The following is a 23,071-nucleotide window of genomic DNA, read 5'->3' as shown; positions in this document are numbered from 1 at the left end:
ACAAGAAAAAAGGCAATCCATGCACCAGCTAGAGAGAAGTACATCTGTCCTTCGAGTTACCATTAACACCTTTGAGTTGCCTTCAAGTTATCACTAGTGCATATCAGTTGCTTCTTAAGCACAGGTAAATCTTAAACCCATTCTGCTTAGCACTGGGGACATAAATAGCAATCACTGTCTTTTATGAGCACTCTTTGTCATGCACTATTCTAAAAGTTATGCAATTTAATAAATGTCATTTTCACAGCAATCTGAGAAGTTAGTAATACTTACATTTTTTTAAACATTTTTATTGCACTATAATTGCTTTACAATGGTGTGTCATAACAAAGTGAATCAGCTGTACCTATATCCCCATATCTCCTCCCTCTTGCGTCTCCCTCCCACTCTCCCTATCCCACCCCTCTAGATGGTCACAAAGCACCGAGCTGATCTCCTTGTGCTATGCGGCTGTTCCCACTAGCTATCTGTTTTACATTTGGTAGTGTATATATGTCCATGCCACTCTCTCACTTCGTCCCAGCTTACGCTTCCCCCTCCCCATGTCCTCAAGTCCATTCTCTACATCTGTGTCTTTATTCCTGTCCTGCCCCTAGGTTCTTCAGAACATTTTTTTTTTGATTCCATATATATGTGTTAGCATACAGTATTTGTTTTTCTCTTTCTGTCTTACTTCTGAACATTCTATTTTTAGTTTTTTAAGGAACCTCCATACTGTTCTCCGTAGTGGCCGTATCAATTTACATTCCCACCAACAGTGCAAGAGGGTTCCCTTACTCCACACCCTCTCCAGCCTTTATTGTTTGTAGGTTTCTTGATGATGGCCTTTCTGACTGGTGTGAGGTGATACCTTATTGTAGTTTTGATTTGCATTTCTCTGATGATTAGTGATGTTGAGCGTCCTTTCATGTGTTTGTTGACAATCTGTATATCTTCTTTGGAGAAATGTCTGTTTAGGTCTTCTGCCCATCTTTGGATTGGGTTGTTTGTTTTTTCGATATCGAGCTTCATGAGCTGCTTGTAAATTTTGGAGATTAATACTTTGTCAGTTGCAAATATTATCTCCCATTCTGAGGGTTGTCTTTTCATCTTCTTTATGGTTTCCTTTGCTGTGCAAAAGCTTTTAACTTTCATTAGGTCCCATTTGTTTATTTTTATTTCCATTTCTCTAAGAGGTGGGTCAAAAAGGATCTTCCTGTGATTTATGTCATAGAGTGTTCTGCTGATGTTTTCCTCTAAGAGTTTTATAGTATCTCGCCTTACATTTAGGTCTTTCATCCATTTTGAGCTTATTTTTGTGTATGGTGTTAGGGAGTGTTCTAATTTCATTCTTTTACATGTAGCTGTCCAGTTTTCCAGCACCACTTATTAAAGAGGATGTCTTTTCTCCATCATATATTCTTGCCTCCTTTATCAAAGATAAGGTGACCATATGTGTGTGGGTTTATCTCTGGGCTATATATCCTGTTCCATTGATCTATATTTCTGTTTTTGTGCCTGTACCATACTGTCTTGATTACTGTAGCTTTGTAGTATAGTCTGAAGTCAGGGAACCTGATTCCTCCAGCTGCATTTTTCTTTCTAAAGATTGCTTTGGCTATTCGGGGTCTTTTGTGTTTCCATACAAATTGTGAAATTTTTTGTTCTAGTTCTGTGAAAAATGCCAGTGGTAGTTTGATAGGGATTGCACTGAATCTGTAGATGGCTTTGGGTAGTAGAGTCATTTTCACAATGTTGATTCTTCCAATCCAAGAACATGGTGTATCTCTCCATCTGTTTGTATCATCTTTAATTTCTTTCATCAGTGTCTTATAGTTTTCTGCATACAGGTGTTTTGTCTCCTTAGGTAGGTTTATTCCTAGGTATTTTATTCTTTTTGTTGCAGTGGTAAATGGGAGTGTTTCCATAGTTTCTCTTTCAGATTTTTCATCATTGGTGTATAGGAATGCAAGAGATTTCTGTGCATTAGTTTTGTATCCTGCTACTTTACCAATTTCATTGATTAGCTCTAGTAGTTTTCTAGTAGTGTCTTTAGGAATCTCTATGTATAGTATCATGTCATCTGCAAACAGTAACAGCTTTACTTCTTCTTTTCCGATTTGGATTGCTTTTATTTCTTTTTCTTCCATGATTGCTGTGGCTAAAACTTCCAAAACTATGTTGAATAATAGTGGTGAGAGTGGGCAACCTTGTCTTATTCCTGATCTTAGTGGAAATGGTTTCAGTTTTTCACCATTGAGAACAGTGTTGCCTGTGGGTTTGTCATATATGGCCTTTATTATGTTGAGGTAAGTTCCCTCTATGCCTACTTTGTGGAGGGTTTTTATCATAAATCGGTGTTGAATTTTGTCAAAACCTTTCTCAGCATCTATTAAGATTATCGATCATACGGTTTTTATCCTTCAGTTTGTTAATATGGTGTATCACATTGATTGATTTGCGTATACTGAAGAATCCTTGCATGCTGGGATAAACCTCACTAGATCATGGTGTATGATCCTTTTAATATGCTGCTTGATTCCGTTTGCTAGTATTTTGTTGAGGATTCTTGAATCTGTATTCATCAGTGATACTGGCCTGTAGTTTTCTTTCTTTGTGACATCTTTATCTGGTTTTGTTATCGGGTGATGGTGGCCTCGTAGAAGGAGTTTGGGGTGTTCTTCCCCCTGCTGTATTTTGGAAGAAGTTGAGATGGATAGGTGTTAACTCTTCTATAAATGTTTGCTAGAATTCGCCTGTGAAGCCATCTGGTCCTGGGCTTTTGTTTGTTGGAAGATTTTTAATCACAGTCTCAATTTCAGTGCTTGTGATTGGTCTGTTCATATTTTCTATATCTTCCTGGTTCCGTCTCAGAAGTTTGTGCTTATCTAAGAATTTGTCCATTTCTTCCAGGTGGTCCATTTTATTGGCATATAGTTGCTTGTAGTAATCTCTCATGATCCTTTGTATTTATGCAGTGTCAGTTGTTGCTTCTCCTTTTTCATTTCTAATTCTGATGATTTGAGTCTTCTCCCTTTTTTTCTTGATGAGTCTGGCTAATGGTTTATCAATTTTGTTTATCTTCTCAAAGAACCAGCTTTTTGTTTTATTGATCTTAGCTATTGTTTCCTTCATTTCTTTTTCATTTATTTCTGATCTGATCTTTATGATTTCTTTCCTTCTGCTAACTTTGGAGTTTTTTGTTCTTCTTTCTCTAATTGCTTTAGGTGTAAGGTTAGGTTGTTTATTTGAGATGTTGCTTGTTTCTTGAGGTAGCATTGTAATGCTATAAACTTCCCTCTTAGAACTCCTTTTGCTGCATCCCATAGGTCTTGGGTCGTCGTGTTTTCATGGTCATTTCTACCTAGGTATTTTTTGATTTCCTCTTTGATTTCTTCAGTGGTCTCTTGGTTATTTAGTAGTGTATTTTTTAGCCTCCATGTGTTTGTATTTTTTTACAGATTTTTTCCTGTAATTGGTATCTAGTCTCATAGCATTGTGGTCGGAAATAATACTTGATATGATTTCAATTTTCTTAGATTTACCAAGGCTTGATTTGTGACCCAAGATATGATCTATCCTGGAGAATGTTTCATGAGCATTTGAGAAGAAAGTGTATTCTGTTGTTTTGGGATGGAATGTCCTATAAATATCAATTAAGTCCATCTTGTTTAATGTATCATTTAAAGCTTGTGTTTCCTTATTTATTTTCAATTTGGATGATCTGTCCATTGGTGAAAGTGGGGTGTTAAAGTCCCCTACTATGATTGTGTTACTGTTGATTTCCCCTTTTATGGTTGTTAGCATTTGCCTTATGTATTGAGGTGCTCCTATGTTGGGTGCATAAATACTTACAATTGTTATATCTTCTTGGATTGATCCCTTGAACATTCTGTAGTGTCCTTCTTTGTCTCTTGTAATAGCCTTTATTTTAAAGTCTATTTTGTCTGATATGAGAATTGCTACTCCAGCTTTCTTTTGGTTTCCATTTGCGCGGAATATCTTTTTCCATCCCCTCACTTTCAGTCTGTATGTGTCCCTAGATCTGAAGTGGGTCTCTTGTAGACAGCATATATATGGGTCTTGTTTTTGTATCCATTCACAGTCTATGTCTTTTGGTTGGAGCATTTAATCCTTTTACATTTAAGGTAGTTATCAATATGTATGTTCCTAATACCATTTTCTTAATTGTTTTGGGTTTGTTATTGTAGGTGTTTTCCTTCTCTTGTGTTTCCTGCCTAGAGAAGTTCCTTTAGCATTTGTTGTAGAGCTGGTTTGGTGGTGCTGAATTCTCTTAGCTTTTGCTTGTCTGTAAAGGTTTTAATTTCTCCATCAAATCTGCATGAGATCCTTGCTGGGTAGAGTAATCTTGGTTGTAGGTTTTTCCCTTTCATCACTTTAAATATGTCCTGCCACTCTCTTCTGGCTTGCAGAGTTTCTGCTGACAAATCACCTGTTAACCTTATGGGGATTCCCTTCTGTGTTATTTGTTGTTTTTCCCTTTCTGCTTTTAATATTTTTTCTTTGTATTTAATTTTTGATAGTTCAATTAATGTGTTTTGGTGTGTGTCTCCTTGGATTTATCCTGTATGGGACTCTCTGTGCTTCCTGGTCTTGATTGACTAGTTCCTTTCCCATATTAAGGAGGTTTTTAATTATAATCTCTTCAAATGTTTTCTCAGTCCCTTTCTTTTTCTCTTCCTCTTCTGGTACCCCTATAAGTTGAATGTTGGTGCATTTAATATTGTCCCAGAGGTCTCTGAGACTGTCCTAAATTCTTTTCATTCTTTGTGCTTTATTCTGCTCTGTGGTAGTTATTTCAACTATTTTATCTTCCAGGTCACTTATCCGTTCTTCTGCCTCAGTTATTCTGCTATTGATTCCTTCTAGAGAATTTTTAATTTCATTTATTGTGTAGTTCATCATTGTTTGTTTGCTCTTTAGTTCTTCTAAGTCCTTGTTAAACATTTCTTGTATTTCCTACATTCTATTTCCAAGATTTTGGATCATCTTTACTATCATTACTCTGAATTCTTTTTCAGGTAGACTGCCTATTTCCTCTTCATTTGTTTGGTCTGGTGGGTTTTTACCTTGCTCCTTCATCTGCAGTGTGTTTCTCTGTCTTCTCATTTTGCTTAACTTACTGCGTTTGGGGTCTCCTTTTTGAGGCTGCAGGTTTGTAGTTCCCATTGTTTTTGGTGTCTGCCCCCATTGGCTAAGGTTGGTTCAGTGGGTTGTGCTTCCTGGCGCAGGGGACTGGTGCCTGCATTCTGGTGGATGAGGCTGGATCTTGTCTTTCTGGTGGGCAGGACGGCGTCTGGTGGTGTGTTTTGGGGTATCTGTGCCCTTATTATGATTTTAGGCAGCCTCTCTGCTAATGGGTGGGGTTGTGTTCCCGCCTTGCTAGTTGTTTGACATAGGTTGTCCAGCACTGTAGCTTGCTGGTCGTTGAGTGGAGCTGGGTCTTAGCATTGAGATGGAGATCTCTGTAAGAGCTTTTGCTGTTTGATATTATGTGGAGCCAGGAGGTCTCTGGTGGACCAGTGTCCTGAACTCGGCTCTCTCATCTTAGAGGCACAGGCCTGACACCCAGCCAGAGCACCAAGACCCTGTCAGCTACACAGCGAACAAGATGCACTGTGGTGCTTGGCCCCAGGCAGCAACTACGGCTGCTCACCGGGTTCCCTGGTTTCTCAGTAATACTTACATTTTACAGATGGGAAAATGGGCACAGAGAAGCCAAGCAGGTTCTGCAAGGTCACACAGCTAGTCAAGTCAGTGGAATAGCTGGGATTTGAACCCAGGCATTTGGCTTCTGAGACCCTGGTCATAATCACTTTTCTACGTGATCTTTTTAAAAGGAATAAAGGATGAAGCATAACTCCTATGACCAGGAAACATAGGATGAGGGAGATGGGAAATAAATGTAAAAAGATGAACAACATATCAAGTAACACTTAGTTATGTACCTCTTTTGGTACATCATCCATCTTCTCTTGGCAGGAGTGGTTGTCTTCCTTTGCAAGAGCCCCTGACTGTATCCTACTTATGCTCTTGATTCCTTCTTCTCTGCTCCTGAGGAGGCACCCTGATCTAGTGGACCCCCTACATCCACCCAGACCCTATTACCTTGGTTACCCAGTCCCCTTTTCTTATTACAAAAACAAACATGTAGGCTGGGCCTTAAGTGTGCATTATCTCATTTAATAGTATAAATAGACTAGGTCTCACCTACCATACCTTCCTGCAGCTTTGCCACCCTCATTTTCTCTTTTTTTACCACTAATGTTCTCAAAACAGGAATCTAGAATAGTCAGCCACTATTTCCTCTGCACCTACTCACTCCCTAAACATTTGTACTCCAGATTCTACAGTCACACTCTATTGAAATTACTTTCTTCTTCAAGGGCAGGGATGGCCCCTAATTAAAAATTAAAAATCTATAGAATTTTCTCAAAGCTTATTCTCCTTAACCTCTATCCCCATTCAACCCCTTTTGAAAGTTCTCTCTTGGATTTCTCGGTTCCTGCCATGCCCCCCATACTTTTCTGAATCTTTCTTCATCATCTCCTCTTTTTTTCCTCCAGTGCCTTGACGTAGGTTGAAGGTACTTTCTAAGTAGAGAGAATGACTGTTCACCCATTCAGGTATAAGCATTGGCAAGGAATAGAGATTGTATTTTAGAAGCCGAGGAATAGGACTGTGTGGCTATAGTACAAGTTCATGGACAGACTTGTGGAAAGTGACAGTGGGAGTGGTAGACGGAGCCAGCTGTGGAGGCCTCTGAATGCCAGGCATGAGCTTTGTACACACACCTCGTGTGCAATCAAATATGGGCAATGACTTGGTTCCAGAACATTAGTATATAGGAATAAAACTTTTCTGTATGGGACTTCCCTGGCAGTCCAGTGGTTAAGACTCCATGCTTCCACTGTTGAGGGGACACGGGTTCCATCCCTGGTCGGGGAATTAAGATGCCTCACACAGCACTGCGCAGCCAAAAAATAAAAACAAAAACCCGAAACCAGACAAATGAACAAAAAACTTTTCTGTAGTAAATCAGTGGCTTACATAAGCATCCCAAAACAGTTATCCATCCATTACAGTTTGAGATGAAAATATCACAATAGGATGAAATCTAATGGTACAACAAAGAGAATCCTTGCAATCTGGAATCCACAATAATAGCTTGTTCTACATTCTTCAAGCTACGTTATAAACATAGGCTTAGATATTTCTTGATCCTCTATTGTAGCTTGCTTTTTATTTTTCAGCATGTCACTTAATCCCAGCCTTCTCATGTGTATAAGAGAAAGACCTACCTTCCCTTGGTTACTTCAGAGATAGAATCAAAAAAAAAGGTCTTTTAAGGGTCTTCTTCAATAGATGTGATTATGATCAATCTTTATAGCATGAATATAATGCATATGACTAACTCTATTTTAAAGAGGAGATTAAAAAACACAAAATTACTTTCTGGCTTGGGATTCCTGTCTTCAAACATTCAAGACAGAAGACTGATTATTTTTCCCCTGGAGTTTTTCTGTGGTTCTACTTCCTGCAGCTGTTTCTGTGTTGGTGCTTATATGAAAATAAATCAGAGGCCCGTTGCCTACCTTTTCATTCTTGTCTTTTTGATATAGGCAGTACTATCCAACAAAGGCAGCATTGATGCCCTCTTCAACATGATCCCTCCAACTTCGGCTGTGGGGACCTGCTTTGTCTTCAGTCCCAAGGAAGGCATCATCGAACCAAGTGGAGTCCAGGCTGTCCAGATATCCTTCAGTTCTCCCATCCTGGGACACTTTGAAGAAGAGTTCCTGGTCAATGTCAATGGATCACCAGAGCCTGTGAAATTGACCATTATGTAAGTTACTTCTACAGGTAATGTGGAAACTGAAGTTTTTACCTAATGCTTTCTTAAACTTCAAAACTAGAGCACTTTACACATTAATGGAGAATTACTAGGTTGCCAAAATATTTATTCTTTTGTTAACAATATTGATACCTGCCTGAAAGTAGCAACAATTTGATTCCCTACTGTTTACTTTTTAAAATCCAGGCACAGAAGTAAAATGTAAAAATAAAATCCTTTCATAAACTTACTTTAAAAAACCAAAACTAGATCATGTCTTGAATGTCCATAACTGTCTTTGTTGATATGACCACATCAACATACTGGGGTGTTTTAAATTTCCACCAGTGTTTCTCTAGTGAACATGTTTAACTTATTACTGTAGTATGGATGCAGATGGTATTTTGGAATCTAGTTTTTCTGTAAGCTCTAACCTTATAAAATAAGAACTTAAACACTATATTAGTTTCTGCTTACTCTCTGTTTTAGTATGTTTAGGGAAAGTAGGTTGTTAACACCTGGATAAAATTGAAAAGTTTTTTCAACCGATGTTGCTGGAACAACTGGATATCCACATGCAAAAGGATAAAGTTGGACCCCCCCCAAACCTCAGACCATATACAAAATTAACATAATATGGGCCAAAGACCCAAATGTAACAACTAAAACTGTACAACTGTTTAAATAAAACATAAGTGCAAATATGCATGACCTTGGATTAGGCAAAGGTTTTTTTAAAGATGACACCTAAGTATAAGCAATCAAAGAAAAAATAAATAAATTAGACTTCATCAAAATTTTAAAATTTTGTGCCTTCAAAAACAGAAAGATAGATCAATGGAACAGGATAGAAAGCCCAGAGATAAACCCATCCACATATGGACACCTTATCTTTGATAAAGGTGGCAGTAATGTACAGTGGAGAAAGGACAGCCTCTTCAATAAGTGGTGCTGGGAAAACTGGACAGGTACATGTAAAAGTATGAGATTAGATCACTCCCTAACACCATACACAAAAATAAGCTCAAAATGGATTAAAGACCTAAATGTAAGGCCAGAAACTATCAAACTCTTAGAGGAAAACATAGGCAGAACACTCTATGACATAAATCACAGCAAGATCCTTTCTGACCCACCTCCTAGAGTAATGGAAATAAAAATAAAAATAAACAAATGGGACCTAATGAAACTTCAAAGCTTTTGCACAGCAAAGGAAACCATAAACAAGACCAAAAGACAACCCTCAGAATGGGAGAAAATATTTGCAAATGAAGCAACCGACAAAGGATTAATCTCCAAAATTTACAAGCAGCTCATGCAGCTCAATAACAAGAAAACAAACAACCCAATCCAAAAATGGGCAGAAGACCTAAATAGACATTTCTCCAAAGAAGATATACAGACTGCCAACAAACACATGAAAGAATGCTCAACATCATTAATCATTAGAGAAATGCAAATCAAAACTACAATGAGATATCATCTCACACCAGTCAGAATGGCCATCATCAAAAAATCTAGAAACAATAAATGCTGGAGAGGGTGTGGAGAAAAGGGAACACTCTTGCACTGCTGGTGGGAATGTGAATTGGTTCAGCCACTATGGAGAACAGTATGGAGGTTCCTTAAAAAACTACAAATAGAACTACCATATGACCCAGCAATCCCACTACTGGGCATATACCCTGAGAAAACCAAAATTCAAAAAGAGTCATGTACCAAAATGTTCATTGCAGCTCTATTTACACTAGCCCAGAGATGGAAACAACCTAAGTGCCCATCATCGGATGAATGGATAAAGAAGATGTGGCACATATATACAATGGAATATTACTCAGCCATAAAAAGAAACGAAATTGAGCTATTTGTAATGAGGTGGATAGACCTAGAGTCTGTAATACAGAGTGAAGTAAGTCAGAAAGAGAAAGACAAATACCGTATGCTAACACATATATATGGAATTTAAGAAAAAAAAAATGTCATGAAGAACCTAGGGGTAAGGCAGGAATAAAGACGCAGACCTCCTAGAGAACGGACTTGAGGTTATGGGGAGGGGGAAGGGTGAGCTGTGACAGGGCGAGAGAGAGTCATGGACATATACACACTAACAAACGTAGTAAGGTAGATAGCTAGTGGGAAGCAGCCGCACGGCACAGGGATATTGGCTCGGTGCTTTGTGACAGCCTGGAGGGGTGGGATAGGGAGGGTGGGAGGGAGGGAGATGCAAGAGGGAAGACATATGGGAACATATGTTTATGTATGACTGATTCGCTTTGTTATGGGGCAGAAACTAACACACCATTGTAAAGCAATTATACCCCAATAAAGATGTTAAAAAAAAAAAATTTTGTGCCTTAAGGGATACTATTAAGAAAGTGAAAAAACAAACCACAATATGGGAGAAAGTATTTGTAAATCATATATCTGAAAAGGGACTTATATCTAAGATATATAGAGAACATTTACACTCAGTAATAAAAAGGCAACCAATCAAAAATTGAACAAACCATCTGAGCAGACATTTCTCTAAAGAAGATATACAAATGATTAATAACATGAAAAGACTCTCAACATCATTAATCATCAGGGAGGTGCAAATCAAAACCATAATGAGATATAACTTCCACTTCACACCCACGTGGGTGGCTATAATTTAAAAAATGGAAAATAAGTGATGGAGAGAACGTAGAGAAATCAGAACCTTCATACACTGAGGATGGGAATGTAAAATGTACAGCCACTTTGGAAAACAGTCTGACAGGTTTTCTCAAGTAAACGTTGAGTTACCATATGACCCGGCAATTCCACTCCCAGATACATACCCAAGAAAAATGAAAATATAAATCCATACAAAAACTTGTACACGAATGTTTATTACAGCATTATTCATAGTAGCCAAAAAATCCAAGTGTCTACCAACTGATGAATGGATAAACAAAATGTGGTCTTTCCACACAATGGAATGTTATTAAGACCATAAAAAGGAATGAAAAAAGAAAGAAAGAATGTACATGCTACAACATGGTACAATGAATGAACCTTGAAAATGCAATGACAAGTGAAAGAAGCCAGTCACAGAAGACCATATATTGTATGATTCCATTTATGTGAAATGTCCAGAGAGTAAATCTGTATATGGATAAGAAGTAGATTAGTGGTTGCTTAGGGCCAGGGGTGGAGGTGGGAGATAGAGAGTGATAGTTAAAGGGTATGGGGTTTCTTTTTGAGGTGACGGGAATGTTCTAAAGTTAACCCAGGTGGTGGTTGCACATATATGTGAATACTATACAAAAACCATTGACTTATACACTTTAAATGGGTGAATTGTATAGCATGTGAATTATATTTCAATGAGGCTGTTATTTTTTTTAATTTCCAGGAGCCTATAATTCATTCATTTCATGGGTGAATTTTTTAAACCTCTGATCTCTTCTCCTGAGGATCCCAAACTAGTAATGCATGTCACTAGCAATGTCTGAATAGGTTAGGGTCTACTTGGTTTTTCCACTGTGAATAATAGGGATTAGGAATCTCCTAGGAACTTACAAGTAAACTTGGACTAGTTAATACTCCAGGTGCTCTGTGGAGGTTAAGTCTCTTGTTTTATCCTCTGCACCTTACCATTCACACCACTCCCATGCCACTTTCTTATTTTGGATGTTCATTCCTTGTTTCTTTCAAAGGAAAGGAAAGTCTGACTGTGGAGAGAATGCTTATGTTCATCCTAAAACTAATCACAAATTGCTAAGAGAAATATTCTTGTCTAAATTGCATTTGTCCAAAGTGTTCTAGCGCTTCAAACCACAAACAATAATTTTGAAAACTTGGCAAATATCTAGTGTCACAAATAAATGTCTAATGATAAAGGGTGAAATACATGTATAATTTATTATTTATTTCCAGCTCCACACAGTAATACTGATTTTACTTACGACTTTGCCAGGAACTCTTTCTTGAGCCTTATGGTCCAAGAAGTCTCTATAAAGTTAATATTGTGGATTCTGTAATTTTGTTTCTTATTCTTTTATTGTTGGGTAATCTTCTTTCCTTGGTACCACATAATTTTGGCTAGTATGCCTTGAAAGATCAGAACAGTTCCTGTTTCTATTGATTTCTCCAGCTGCATGACACCGTATTTTAAGTGGTTGGATAAACAGCACTGTAAAGTTAATGTGATTTTAAAAATTACCCATGAACAGTTTTGTTCCCTCCTATTTTTACATATGTGACTTTATACAGTTTAACTGTAGTATATTTCGCATTCAACCCGTTTCACATAACATCATAATTCAGTCACTCTCTTAGTCTTTAAAATTCTAATTTTAACAGACCATTGCTTTGATGGAGGGCACCCACCGTCTTGGCAGAGACTATCCTAATGTTCAGGATCCCTGTTTGAATGAATGTGACAGTATCTAAGCCCGGTTGGTATTCAGCTGCAGTTCCCCTAGTTACATGTGCCTTTGAACAAATGTGATTTAACTCTGGTTTTTTTCTGCTTCTACACTGATTAAATGACTGCTTTGTGCAGTGTTGTGATCTTTCTTATTTCTGTAGGCTTTTGTGCATTTCACACACTTTTGATCTATTTGTTACTTTGGCCCGGCCAAAACTTCTTTTACAAGCCAAGTATCTAATCTGTGGGCTCCTTTGACTTATCTCAGTTGGATCCTAATTCCTTGCTCGGTACCAGCTGCTCCTTTTGAAACCACTTTGGATCATTAGCATGAAATAGAATAGATGGTCCTGGGAAAGGCTTTTAGAATTGAAACTTGCTGCATTGATTCTTTGTTGTCATCTCTCCTCCCAGGCTTTCAACAGCCTCTCACCACATTATCATCAGATCTCTAGCAGCGGGAAGTATCACTAGGGCACCAAGTGCGTTCAGCATGGTGTGACACACCTTCATCACCAACATCAGGGTCTGGGTGAATTAGGAGACTCATGCTTAGTGAGGTTTCTGGTATTTGTGTGTCTATAGCTTTTAAAAGCTTGGCACATAGATGGGGAATTATTTCAGTTCTTACCTTTGGTCTAGAGATTTTAGGGACATGGACCACGGAGAAAGACAAGAATAAACAAATATCTGATATATTGGTTTTCTGTTGCTGCTTAATAAATTACCACAAACATAGTAGCTTGAAACAATACAGATTTATTATTTTACAGTTCTATAGATCTAAAGTCCAACACAGGTCTTACTGCGCTAAAATCAAGGTGTTGGCCAGGGCTGTCTTTCTTTCTGGAAGCTCTAGGGGAGAATTCGTCTCCTAACCTTGTTCAGCTTCTTGAAGCTGCCCACGGTCTTTGGCTCATGGTCTGCCTCCTCTATGTTCTAAGCCAGCAAAGGCTGGTTGAGTCCTTCTCACATTGCCTCACTCCTACCTCCTCTTCTGTCCCTGTGTTCTAATTTTAAAGACCTTTGTGATTACATTGAGCCCACCTGGATAATTCAGGCTAATCCCCTTATCTTAAGATCAGTTAATTAGCAAACTTAATTCCTTCTGCCACCTTAATTACCCCTTGCCATGTAACCTAATATATTCACAGGTTGTGGGGATTAGCACATAGACATCTTTGGGGACCATTATGCTATCTACCACAACTGAAGTCAGTTAGAAGCTGTAGAATCTCCCTATTGTTTATTTTAAGCTAGAGTGTCACTCCAAGATCATGAGCCTTGTGTGAGAGGGAAACAAAACAACAACAGTTAAAGAGTCTTTAAAGGCCACCTGTTCCAGTCTTCTCTTTTGTACGTTAGGAAAAGAAACTGAGGCCTACAGAGGTAAAGCGATTGGCCAAGATCACAGCTAGTTGGTGGTAGGAACTGGATTAAAACAGTTTTATAAAAGTGTGGGCCAAGGAATACTGGTATCATTGATAGTCTTTGATGTCTATCATATGATTAGACCTATAATTTTTTCTTGCCCGAGTTAATAAATTTTCATGATATGTGTCTCATCCACATTAACATTTTGTGCCATTAGTTCAGTGATGTGTCTGCTCTGCCTCATCATTGATAGCAGTATGGTGGTAAGTTAACCGTAGCGTCGTTTGCTAAAACCCAAAGGTTTGAGAGTGGAAAAGGAATTTTCAGAACCATTGGGATAGACCATTATCTCACAGTTTCCTTAAGTCCTAGATGATGCTGTAATTGAGTTAATGCTAAATTATGGTTTTCAGTACTTACCTCTACCCACTTCTTGATTGTTACCTTGAATTCACTGGATTCTCTTTCCACTCCCTTAACTTGTATTCCTACTTTCAGAGGCTGTGTCATTGGACCTACCTTCCATTTTAATGTTCCTGCTCTGCATTTTGGTGATGTTTCCTTTGGTGAGTACTTTTCCATTTTAAATTAGAAATTGAGAAGAATTACTTTTCCCTCCACATGGAAGGAGGAAAGTTTACAAAGAACGTCTCTTACCATTTTGTGTGGGTAATAGCTAAGAGGGTCTAGAATTGTTCTTCCTCTGCAGAATTTTGGTGCTGTTTCCTAGTTTATAGGTGAATGTTATAGCCGTGTCTCCTGGATACTAGTAGTTGTCAGGCCATGGCTGTCCCCCCTCTTCCTGCAGTGGAACAACAGAAAGCTTTATGCTTTATTCCACTGTCTTAACATTCTGAACATTCTATTTATATGCAGATTCTGGTTTGCCACTTTGGCTACACAGCAACCTTTCCACAGAGATGCTCTCAGTATACCTGTGAGCTCGGTGGTGGTTTAATTCAGGTGTTTTATCACTGCAAATTGATGACTCTTCTATATGTTTGTATAGTCTTTTTACTCAGTTGCTTCCCTGAGTCATTTTCTCCCATCTAAACTTCCCCAATAATAAAAATGATAATAACAACAGTGGCAGCAAAATTACCCATTAAATGATTCTTTCTTGTAGTCCAATTACTGCTAAGTAATTACATGCGGTACTACATTTAAACATTTTAGCAATCCTAGGAGAAGGCACTCTTTAAAGTCCCCATTTTAGAGCTGGACGAACTGAGCATTGGAACAGTTAAATAACTCCCAAAGGTCACACAGCAGTGGCAGAATTAGTATTTCAATTGAGATCTGTCTAAATCATATACTGGCAACTTGGGTGTTGAGAGTTGTCCCCAGAGAGGCAAAAATTGGCTCTTGGGTGTTGAAAAAACTTAGATATAACAATGGTTTGTGTTCCTTCAAAGTTCCACCCTGCCCAACAGAATCTTATTCCTCAGTATTTAATTTCTCTTGTTAGGTAGAAATTGTCTAATTTAAATCATATTTAATTAACTGATTTGACTTGATATAAAATTCATTTATCACAGTGGTTCTTTTTAGGAGGTGATGACTTTAAAAAATTGAGAAACCCTAGTCTAAATCTTTATTCCATAATTCTTTCCATTTTGTTCTATTGTTTCCCATTTTAACTTTCAGTTCTCTTGCTTCATTTCAAGTAGGCCTGTCTAACTTGGGGAAAAATAGTTCTTTAGAAAAAGCTGATTCATAATGCCTTTATCAGTTGCTTTAACATTTGGGTGTTATGAAAGTTTCTAAAACTCAGAATATATTTATTTATACAATGCTCCCACCCTGATGTACATTATATTGGGTAAGGCACATACCATAGGAAAATCTATATAAATGAAGTTGAATGTCTGTTCATATAGAATGTGAAAATGGCTGGAGAGATGTTACAGATTTGTAGGGCATATTTGAATGATAGACTCTTTTGAAGGAAAATGAAAGTGACCTACAACTTAAGGGTAACTGTGACTGATGCACAATAAGAGGGGAGTTTGTGTACCCAAAGACCTATGCAGTGTACTCCAAACACTTCAAACTGAGTCCATGGAGAGCTCTGAGCAACTGGTGCCCACAGCAGCATACCCTTCCACAGGCATTTAAACACAAAGTCCAGTCCAAGTACATTTGGAAGATGTGCCCTATGTCGTATGCCCTGGAGGGAAAAAACAAGTCAAAGTAAGCACCTCAAATCAGTTACTCCAAGAAATCTCCACTGACTTATTGTCTAGAATGTGCCCTATTGCTGAGCTCTGACATGTTAATGTAAATACTGTGCCAATGATAAGCCAATTATCGAACCCCGTGAATATCTGAAATGCTTTTATCTAAAATCCAAACATTTTAAAACATCAAAGCCCCTAATAGTACATTTCCATGGAATATGGCAAATGTATATCCCCAAGATGCCACTGATTTACTCAAAATGCTGTATTTGATATTGGCAAGCTCTTGGTCACACAATGGGTAAAACCATGTATGCATGCTCCAAGGCTAGTTAGGTTTTTCCAGTAACAGTCTTCCATTTGGTCCTCTCTTATCCCTAAGGATACAGGAAGGGCCATCACTGGGTAATTTATTCATAGTTTTCTTTTGCTATAGAGATAATAATCAACAGCTGTTCCTCATAGTTGGTAAAACTAGAAGTTTTGGTAACTAGCTTAGGTGAAAATTAGAAATAGTTTATTTTCCTTTTGTATAATATCTTACTGAACTATTTGATGATATAGCAGCTAGACTCTTATGACATAAGAGGCTAGAAGACACTACAGAGCCATGACCCAAGATTTCCCAAGTCTGAGATATGAGAACTTACCCTCCTGAGTCCACCTTCAAAACCCAAGTTGCCTTTTCTTTTAGTTTGGATGTGGATTCCTTAATCTTCTCTGCATTATGACAGGAAATGTTAATAAAAACATACCCTTTTTCTTGCCAATAGGAAATCTAAGGTTTTCAAAACAACTCGTTCAGTAAATTCAAGCTACTTTGCTGCGCTTCTGGATTCTTCACTATAATGGCCAAAGTTAGGGGCAGTTTTGTAATAATCTTTCAAAATTGTCTTATGGTATATTTTCAAATTCCAGAGTTGGAACTAAAGTCCTCATGACTCCAACACAAAGTATCACTTATTTCTCCAGGTAGATTGGCCTCCTATCACAAAGAAACATGGTTCTTAGGAGAGTTATTTATTTGAAACTATACTCTAAGAAGTGTATATAGTTAGTTCCAGATTCAAAAGAGAAATCAACTGTTACAGGAGTCAGCCAGAAACTGGAGGACTTTTTTAGTTATTTCAGGATGATAGATATATTGTGTGGAGTTAAACGAGGTCTTCAGAGACTGTTGTAGAGCTGGGGAGTAGGTTAAGCTAACTAAAGTTGGTAGTATTGTCCCCATATTGGCAAGAAGGCCCATTCCTGAAGAGGCATCTGTTACAGGCTAGTGTTGGAGACATGGCATTTACTTGCTTAGAGATGAAGATCTAGATCTGGCATCAGGGTCTGTGGGGATCAGTGATGTTAGGATATTATAAATACCATAAAGTAGGTGAGAGGTAATAGTACTGTTGGTTGGCATCTAAAATATTTAAAGTATGGCTGTGAATGGCTGTTGGATGACCTGTCTAATAATTAATTAGTTTGACTGAAGCTACAGTATCATGAGAGAGTTAAATTACAGAATTTGTGTGGTGATTGTCCCTGAAGGAACACTGAGGCTTTGATAACTCCTCAGATTGGTCAAAGAATAAAACGGACCAAGTCATAACTGGTATTATGCCAGGTGATAGACCAAAATGGGCCAGATAAGTATCTGCAAAGTCACTATTTTTCAGGAGGCACAAGAATTTGCTGAATGAGAATAAGGAATTTGGAAGGCTCCAGGCTTTCAGTGAACTTGACCATTGGATAATTTGGACAGAGAAGTTAGAGTTTGAGGTTAGAGTTGTTGGGATAAATAAATATAAGCATCAAAAAATATACATGATAGTTGTCTCTTCCATGGCCAGGTATGAACTAGCAGTATTTTACTCAAGGGGAAGTATTTAAATTGACTTTAGGAGAGTGTGAAGTGGAGAGTCAGGGCCAAAGCTTAATTGTCATGATCATAGAAAGTTCATAGAAGGGTTGGCAGAAGATATTATAGTAGGCATGGGCAAAGCCTAGACCCGAATAAGTTATCATTAACAGTAAGGGAGCCACAATAGGGGATATCAGAGTTGTTATGACTTTATGAAAGTAAATAGAGAATAATATGGCAGAATGATAAAGAAGGAAAGTATACAAGGAAAAGTATGAGAATCAGTAATGCCCGGTATGTAGCAAAATCTTGTTCCATCACTCTTGAGCAGAGTCCTTCTGTTTCCTGTAGAGTCTGCTTGTTCTGAGGAGCTTGGAATAGCAATCTGTTGCTGAAGGTCATCAATTTCTGGCAGTTTTTTTTTTTTTTAGCAAACTTCCATTTAAGATCTCCAGTAAGAGTCATTTTCTACGTCTTCAGCAAGTAATTCAGTTTCTTTGGGTGTCTTTTTACCCAAAGGCTCACCTCTCTTTTTTTTTTTTTTTTTTTTTTTGCGATACGCAGGCCTCTTACTGTTGTGGCCTCTCCCGTTGCGGAGCACAGGCTCCGACGCGCAGGCTTAGCGGCCATGGCTCACGGGCCCAGCCGCTCCGTGGCATGTGGGGTCCTCCCAGACCGGGGCACGAACCCGCGTCCCCTGCATCGGCAGGCGGACTCTCAACCACTGTGCCACCAGGGAAGCCCAGGCTTACCTCTTAATTAACTGCAGGGTCAGTTGTTAGAAGGCTCTAAAGAAGACTATTGATATATTTTTTTTGATTTTTGAGGTTGAAAGAGGGAGAGTTTCTGAGGGTGAGTTTTTTGGGAAGATTTCTTGAACTTATAGATGAGCTGGTTCTTGACAATGTTTAGTTACGTCTGTATTAAGCAAGCTTGATTCAGATTGATAAAAGACTTGTAATCCCTAATTATTATTTCCTAGGGTGAATAGTCTGAGTTGTAGAGGGAGCTAATCTGGTCTGATAGACATTAGAACCAAAGGTAAAACTCTTCACCAAAGAACTCCAAGAGCCTCAGAGAACTTGGCCAGTTTAAGATCAAAAATACTATTTTTGTGTTCTACATTTCCCAAGGATTGTAATTGTGAATTTTTTTATCACATGGTTAACGCACTGTAAGATTCTTTATAACTCTTCTATGTAAGGCTGGTATTCCCTAGGTGGGAAAGTTATAGAGTACAATGTCTTAGTCACATTTATGGCAGCGGCCTTTCTGTACAGGAAGGCTCAAATCCATATCAAGAATTTACAATTACAACAACATATTTTAACTATATAATTTCGGCACAGCCCATCTGTATTTGAAAGGTTCTTTGGAGTATGATTTAGACCCACAGCTCACTGCACAGTTTTCCTGGAATATGATAGCAGAATGTAAGGCGGAAGCCAGCCACATCCCCAGTTACAGAGCAGAAATTTTGTATCAACTCTTATTCAGAAATTATCTCATCTCTTTTATGATGGGACCTGTGGTATAAGATTTTTGTCAAAGACCAGCTCATACTTTGGGGCACGTCATAGTTGGTGTGCCAGAGACCATTGACACGAACAGAGGATCCCAATTTTAGGTAATGTTTGTTTTCTAAGTCTGAATTTTTTATGTTCAGAATAGATTGTGAAAATTGTGCTTATTGATCTCCCATATTGTGAATTATTTCTGTAGACAGCTACAAAAGTACCATCTGTTTTGCACAATGCTCTGCTAACACATTTCCCTTTGCTTTGTGGAGATTTTTAATTTACTAGAAAAATTAGGAATCCATTGTCTAAAATAGCCCGTGAATCCCAAAAAGTCTTATCAATTGTAATTTAATTTTTGGTCTTGAGTATTGCTGAATCAGTTTAATTGTAATTTAATTTTTGGTCTTGAGTGTTGCTGTATCAGTTTAACACTCATCTTAGCTAGGGTCCATTCTTAGTAGAGAGATAATGTTCCAAATAATGTACCACCTTTTGTCAGAAATGGAATTTTTCCTTTGCAGCCTTGTGATCTTTTGCCCCTAGTTTCCTTAAGTTTACTTTCTTTTTAGGGGCTTTCCAGGTCAGGTGACAATACACATATTGAATGAGAATCAATGAGACTATCATCTTTTAAATCATTATTTAAGTACCAGGAGAGGTATGAAGGCGTCTCTTTGTATCTTTGAGGCATTCTGGCCAAGCATGTTGTTAATTATTCCAAGAAAAGGCACATACGTGTTGTTGTTGTTGTTGTTGTTTTTATGTACTAGGTGCTAAAGAAGGGAGTATAGAGGTCTACACTGTAAATTACTTGCATTCCGTTGGACTACAGATAGGGTAGTAATTCAGATTTGGTGCAACCAGAAACCTAGGAATAACATTTGTGTTAATGAGCCTTCAGGCTTTAATAAAATAATATCCCTTTTCTTCAGGCTCCTGGATAAGCAATATGGGATATTACAAGTAGTTGTACAAGGAACTGTTCTAGTTAGGAGGTTGTAGTTGGCTTTATTCTCAGAAAAACTTCTAGCTTCAGGGAAGTAGTCTGGGCAATGGTTTGGAAAGACCTGTCTGAATCTTTATAGGATCCACTTCCATAATACACTCTATGTTTGAACAATATTCATCCCATAAATGGTCAGGTAAAACAAGAGTCATTGTTGGGAAAGTTCAGAAAAGTCAAATGTAGCGATCACGTGATTGTGAAACTGACTTTCTAGAAATACCTCTGGAATTTCCAAGAATAATCTTTCAAGTGCCCTTAATCAGACAGTTCTTTTTCCATAAAAGATCTCTTCCAAGTAGATTGGCAGGTGCAGAATCACAAAGGAGACATGAATGTGTTTCTTCCAACAGTCCTAATGTATAGACAAAAGCTCAGACATGGGGTGAAGTAGATCAGTTCAAAATATCCCCAACAGTACTGCAGTAATTACTCCAGGAGACCAATTGTATTTTATCACAGTAGTGTTCAACATAGAAAGAGAAGTGTTTACATCCAGTAGAAATACGCATATTTATTCTCTTATGGGTGTAGATCATTCTTGTTCTGAAAATGGTAGCAGATACATTGGCCACCTAGGGAATCCAAAATCAGAGTTCAGTTTATTGTTTACCAGGCAAGTAGGATCCACATCTCTAGGAAAGGAACATGAGTCTCCCTGAACTGAATGTAGGAGGGCTAGAAATAACATTAAAAAGCGGCTTTGTCTAAGGGAGGCAAAAGCCGATGTATTAGTCTCTGGCTGGCTCAAAAGTAGATCGTAAAGTCTCTCTCAGGAGAGGCTATTATTCTATTTTGTGTCATCGACTCTGAGAACATGAGCCTCAGACAAGTCTAGGATGAATTATATAATGTCTTGGCAGGCTCTGGGTCACACGCGGGCAAAACTACAGAGGCTTCTCCTTTCACACACTGGCAAATAAAAAGAGCAAATATAACTCTGTTCTTTGGGGAAAAATCTGTATTTCTATATGAAAATTAATTGTACAATGTGCTTCTAGAATATTACTTAGCAAACTGATTATAGAGACTGCCTCTAGAGAGGGGTCTGGATGTTGATGGAGGGGTTTGTTTCATGTCTATTGTTGTTACATAGTAAATGCATAGTAAGTATTCACTGAATGAATGAATGAGTGAAATGCATTTATTGATTGTGCAACTGAAAACAATACTGGGGAGAGTTGGAATTAAGCAAGTAGTGTTGAAGTGCATAGACAATTCATTTAAGAGGTTTGGCAGTGCAAGGGGAGGTTGAAGTTAAAGGGAAGGTCTTGTGGGGCTTTTATTTCTCACCTTACATTTTGTTTTCCAGGGTTTCCTCATACCTTGATATGTTCCCTCAATAATACCTCCTTGGTCCCCATGACCTTCAGACTGCGTGTGCCTGGGGATGGTGTTGGCCATAAAAGTATTTCAATTTGTGAGCAGTATTCAGACAACAAAAAATCATGTTGGAACAAGGATGAAATACCTGTAATGAGACCAAAGGAATTCACTGTCACCCCCAACTGTGGCACCATTCGCTCCCAAGGATTTGCTGCTATCAGGGTAAAGTGCACAGCCTTCCAGCACATGTGGCCAAGCAGCTGAACTGTCAAATAGTTATTGGGACCACATCTAGAGTTTGCTTTATATGCCCGGTGTCAATGGGAGGGAGTGCCTCTAATTCACATAGAAAAGTGAGTCTATTTCTATAAGGAAATAAACTACTGTAGCAAAAGAAACCAGACCAAATATATTGGGCAAAAGCGCTGACACTGCTCCAGTGGGTTTCCATCAATCTAAATGCATTGCCTTTACCATAACAGTGGATTCTAGCAATTTCTGCTGAAACCACTGCTCTAAACAGATAGTACGCCTATCAGTACTAACATAAAAATATTTAATAACTCGTTGATAATTAGGTCCTGCGTTAGACTCACATCATTTATACCACTAAGTATCCAGATTTATGCCACAGATGATATCCAGTTTATTCATATTTTTAATCTGAATCTGAGCTTCATGGCGGATGTGGATGTGATATTCCTAACAGTGCTTTATATTAAGGTCCACAGTGTGATGCTTTGCTTATGGCCTCACAGTGCCACCAGCAGAATTATTTCACAGCTAACTGAGAAAGATTTTAGCTGTCTTCCCTCACGTACTTTTGCTTCTCCAAACAGTTAGGTCTAGCAATACTGAAGGCTGCTAAATTTAAATGATTTGATCTTTTCTGGAAAAGGAAAAAAATAAGACTTCATAGCTAAGGTTATAGTTTTCTCTTTAGTCATTACCTTTGAATATTTAATTCAGCTATGGTTTTATCCCCCATATTTGCTTTTAATGCTTCATAATATCTCACCATGAATCTACTCATCCTAAATCTATTCTGGGAGTTTTCAGCTCTTCTAAGGGCTTCTCCACGGATCCAGTGAGGTTTGATCTCACACATTGTTGTAATTTCCCAGTGTTGCTCTCTCAGTCTGTTTGGGCTGCTACTCTGCTAAATACCAGAGACTGGGTAGCTTGTAAACATCAGAAATTTATTCTTTACAATCTGGAAGCTGGAAGTCCAAGGTCAGGGTGCCAGCACGGTAGGGTTCTGGTGAAGGCCCTTTTTCAGGTGGCAGACTGCCGACATCTCCTTGTATCCTCACATGATGAAGGGACAAGGGAGCTCTCCGGGGCCTATTTTATAAAGGCGCTCATCCTGCTCACGAGGGCCCCACCCTCATGACCTCATCACCTCCCAAGGGCCTCACCTCCTAATACCATCACATTGTGAGTTAAGATTTCAGCATGTGAATTTGGGGCCAGAGGTGGGGACACAATCATTCAGATCAGAGCAGTTGCTAACTGTGACTTGCCCAGGAAGAAGTGCAGCTACAATGAGTTAATTTATTTTTTACTTAGTAATGCTTAGCTTACAT

General features: G+C 38.4%; 1 protein-coding gene across 1 annotated transcript in view; it reads left to right on the top strand.

Annotated features, from left to right (window-relative positions):
- Nucleotides 1-23,071, top strand: part of HYDIN (HYDIN axonemal central pair apparatus protein) — a 440,857-nt gene that overhangs the window by 189,083 nt on the left and 228,703 nt on the right. Inside the window, exons 13-15 of the mRNA XM_049703807.1 lie at nt 7,623-7,846; nt 14,103-14,170; nt 21,472-21,707. Coding sequence (XP_049559764.1) covers nt 7,623-7,846; nt 14,103-14,170; nt 21,472-21,707 — 528 coding nt within the window. The remainder of the gene's footprint in view (nt 1-7,622; nt 7,847-14,102; nt 14,171-21,471; nt 21,708-23,071) is intronic.

The sequence above is a fragment of the Orcinus orca genome, chromosome 20 (genome assembly GCF_937001465.1).
Source record: "Orcinus orca chromosome 20, mOrcOrc1.1, whole genome shotgun sequence".
NCBI lineage: Eukaryota > Metazoa > Chordata > Mammalia > Artiodactyla > Delphinidae > Orcinus > Orcinus orca.
The sequence above is the reverse complement of the archived record's forward strand: the minus strand, read 5'-3'. Positions and strand labels throughout refer to the sequence as shown.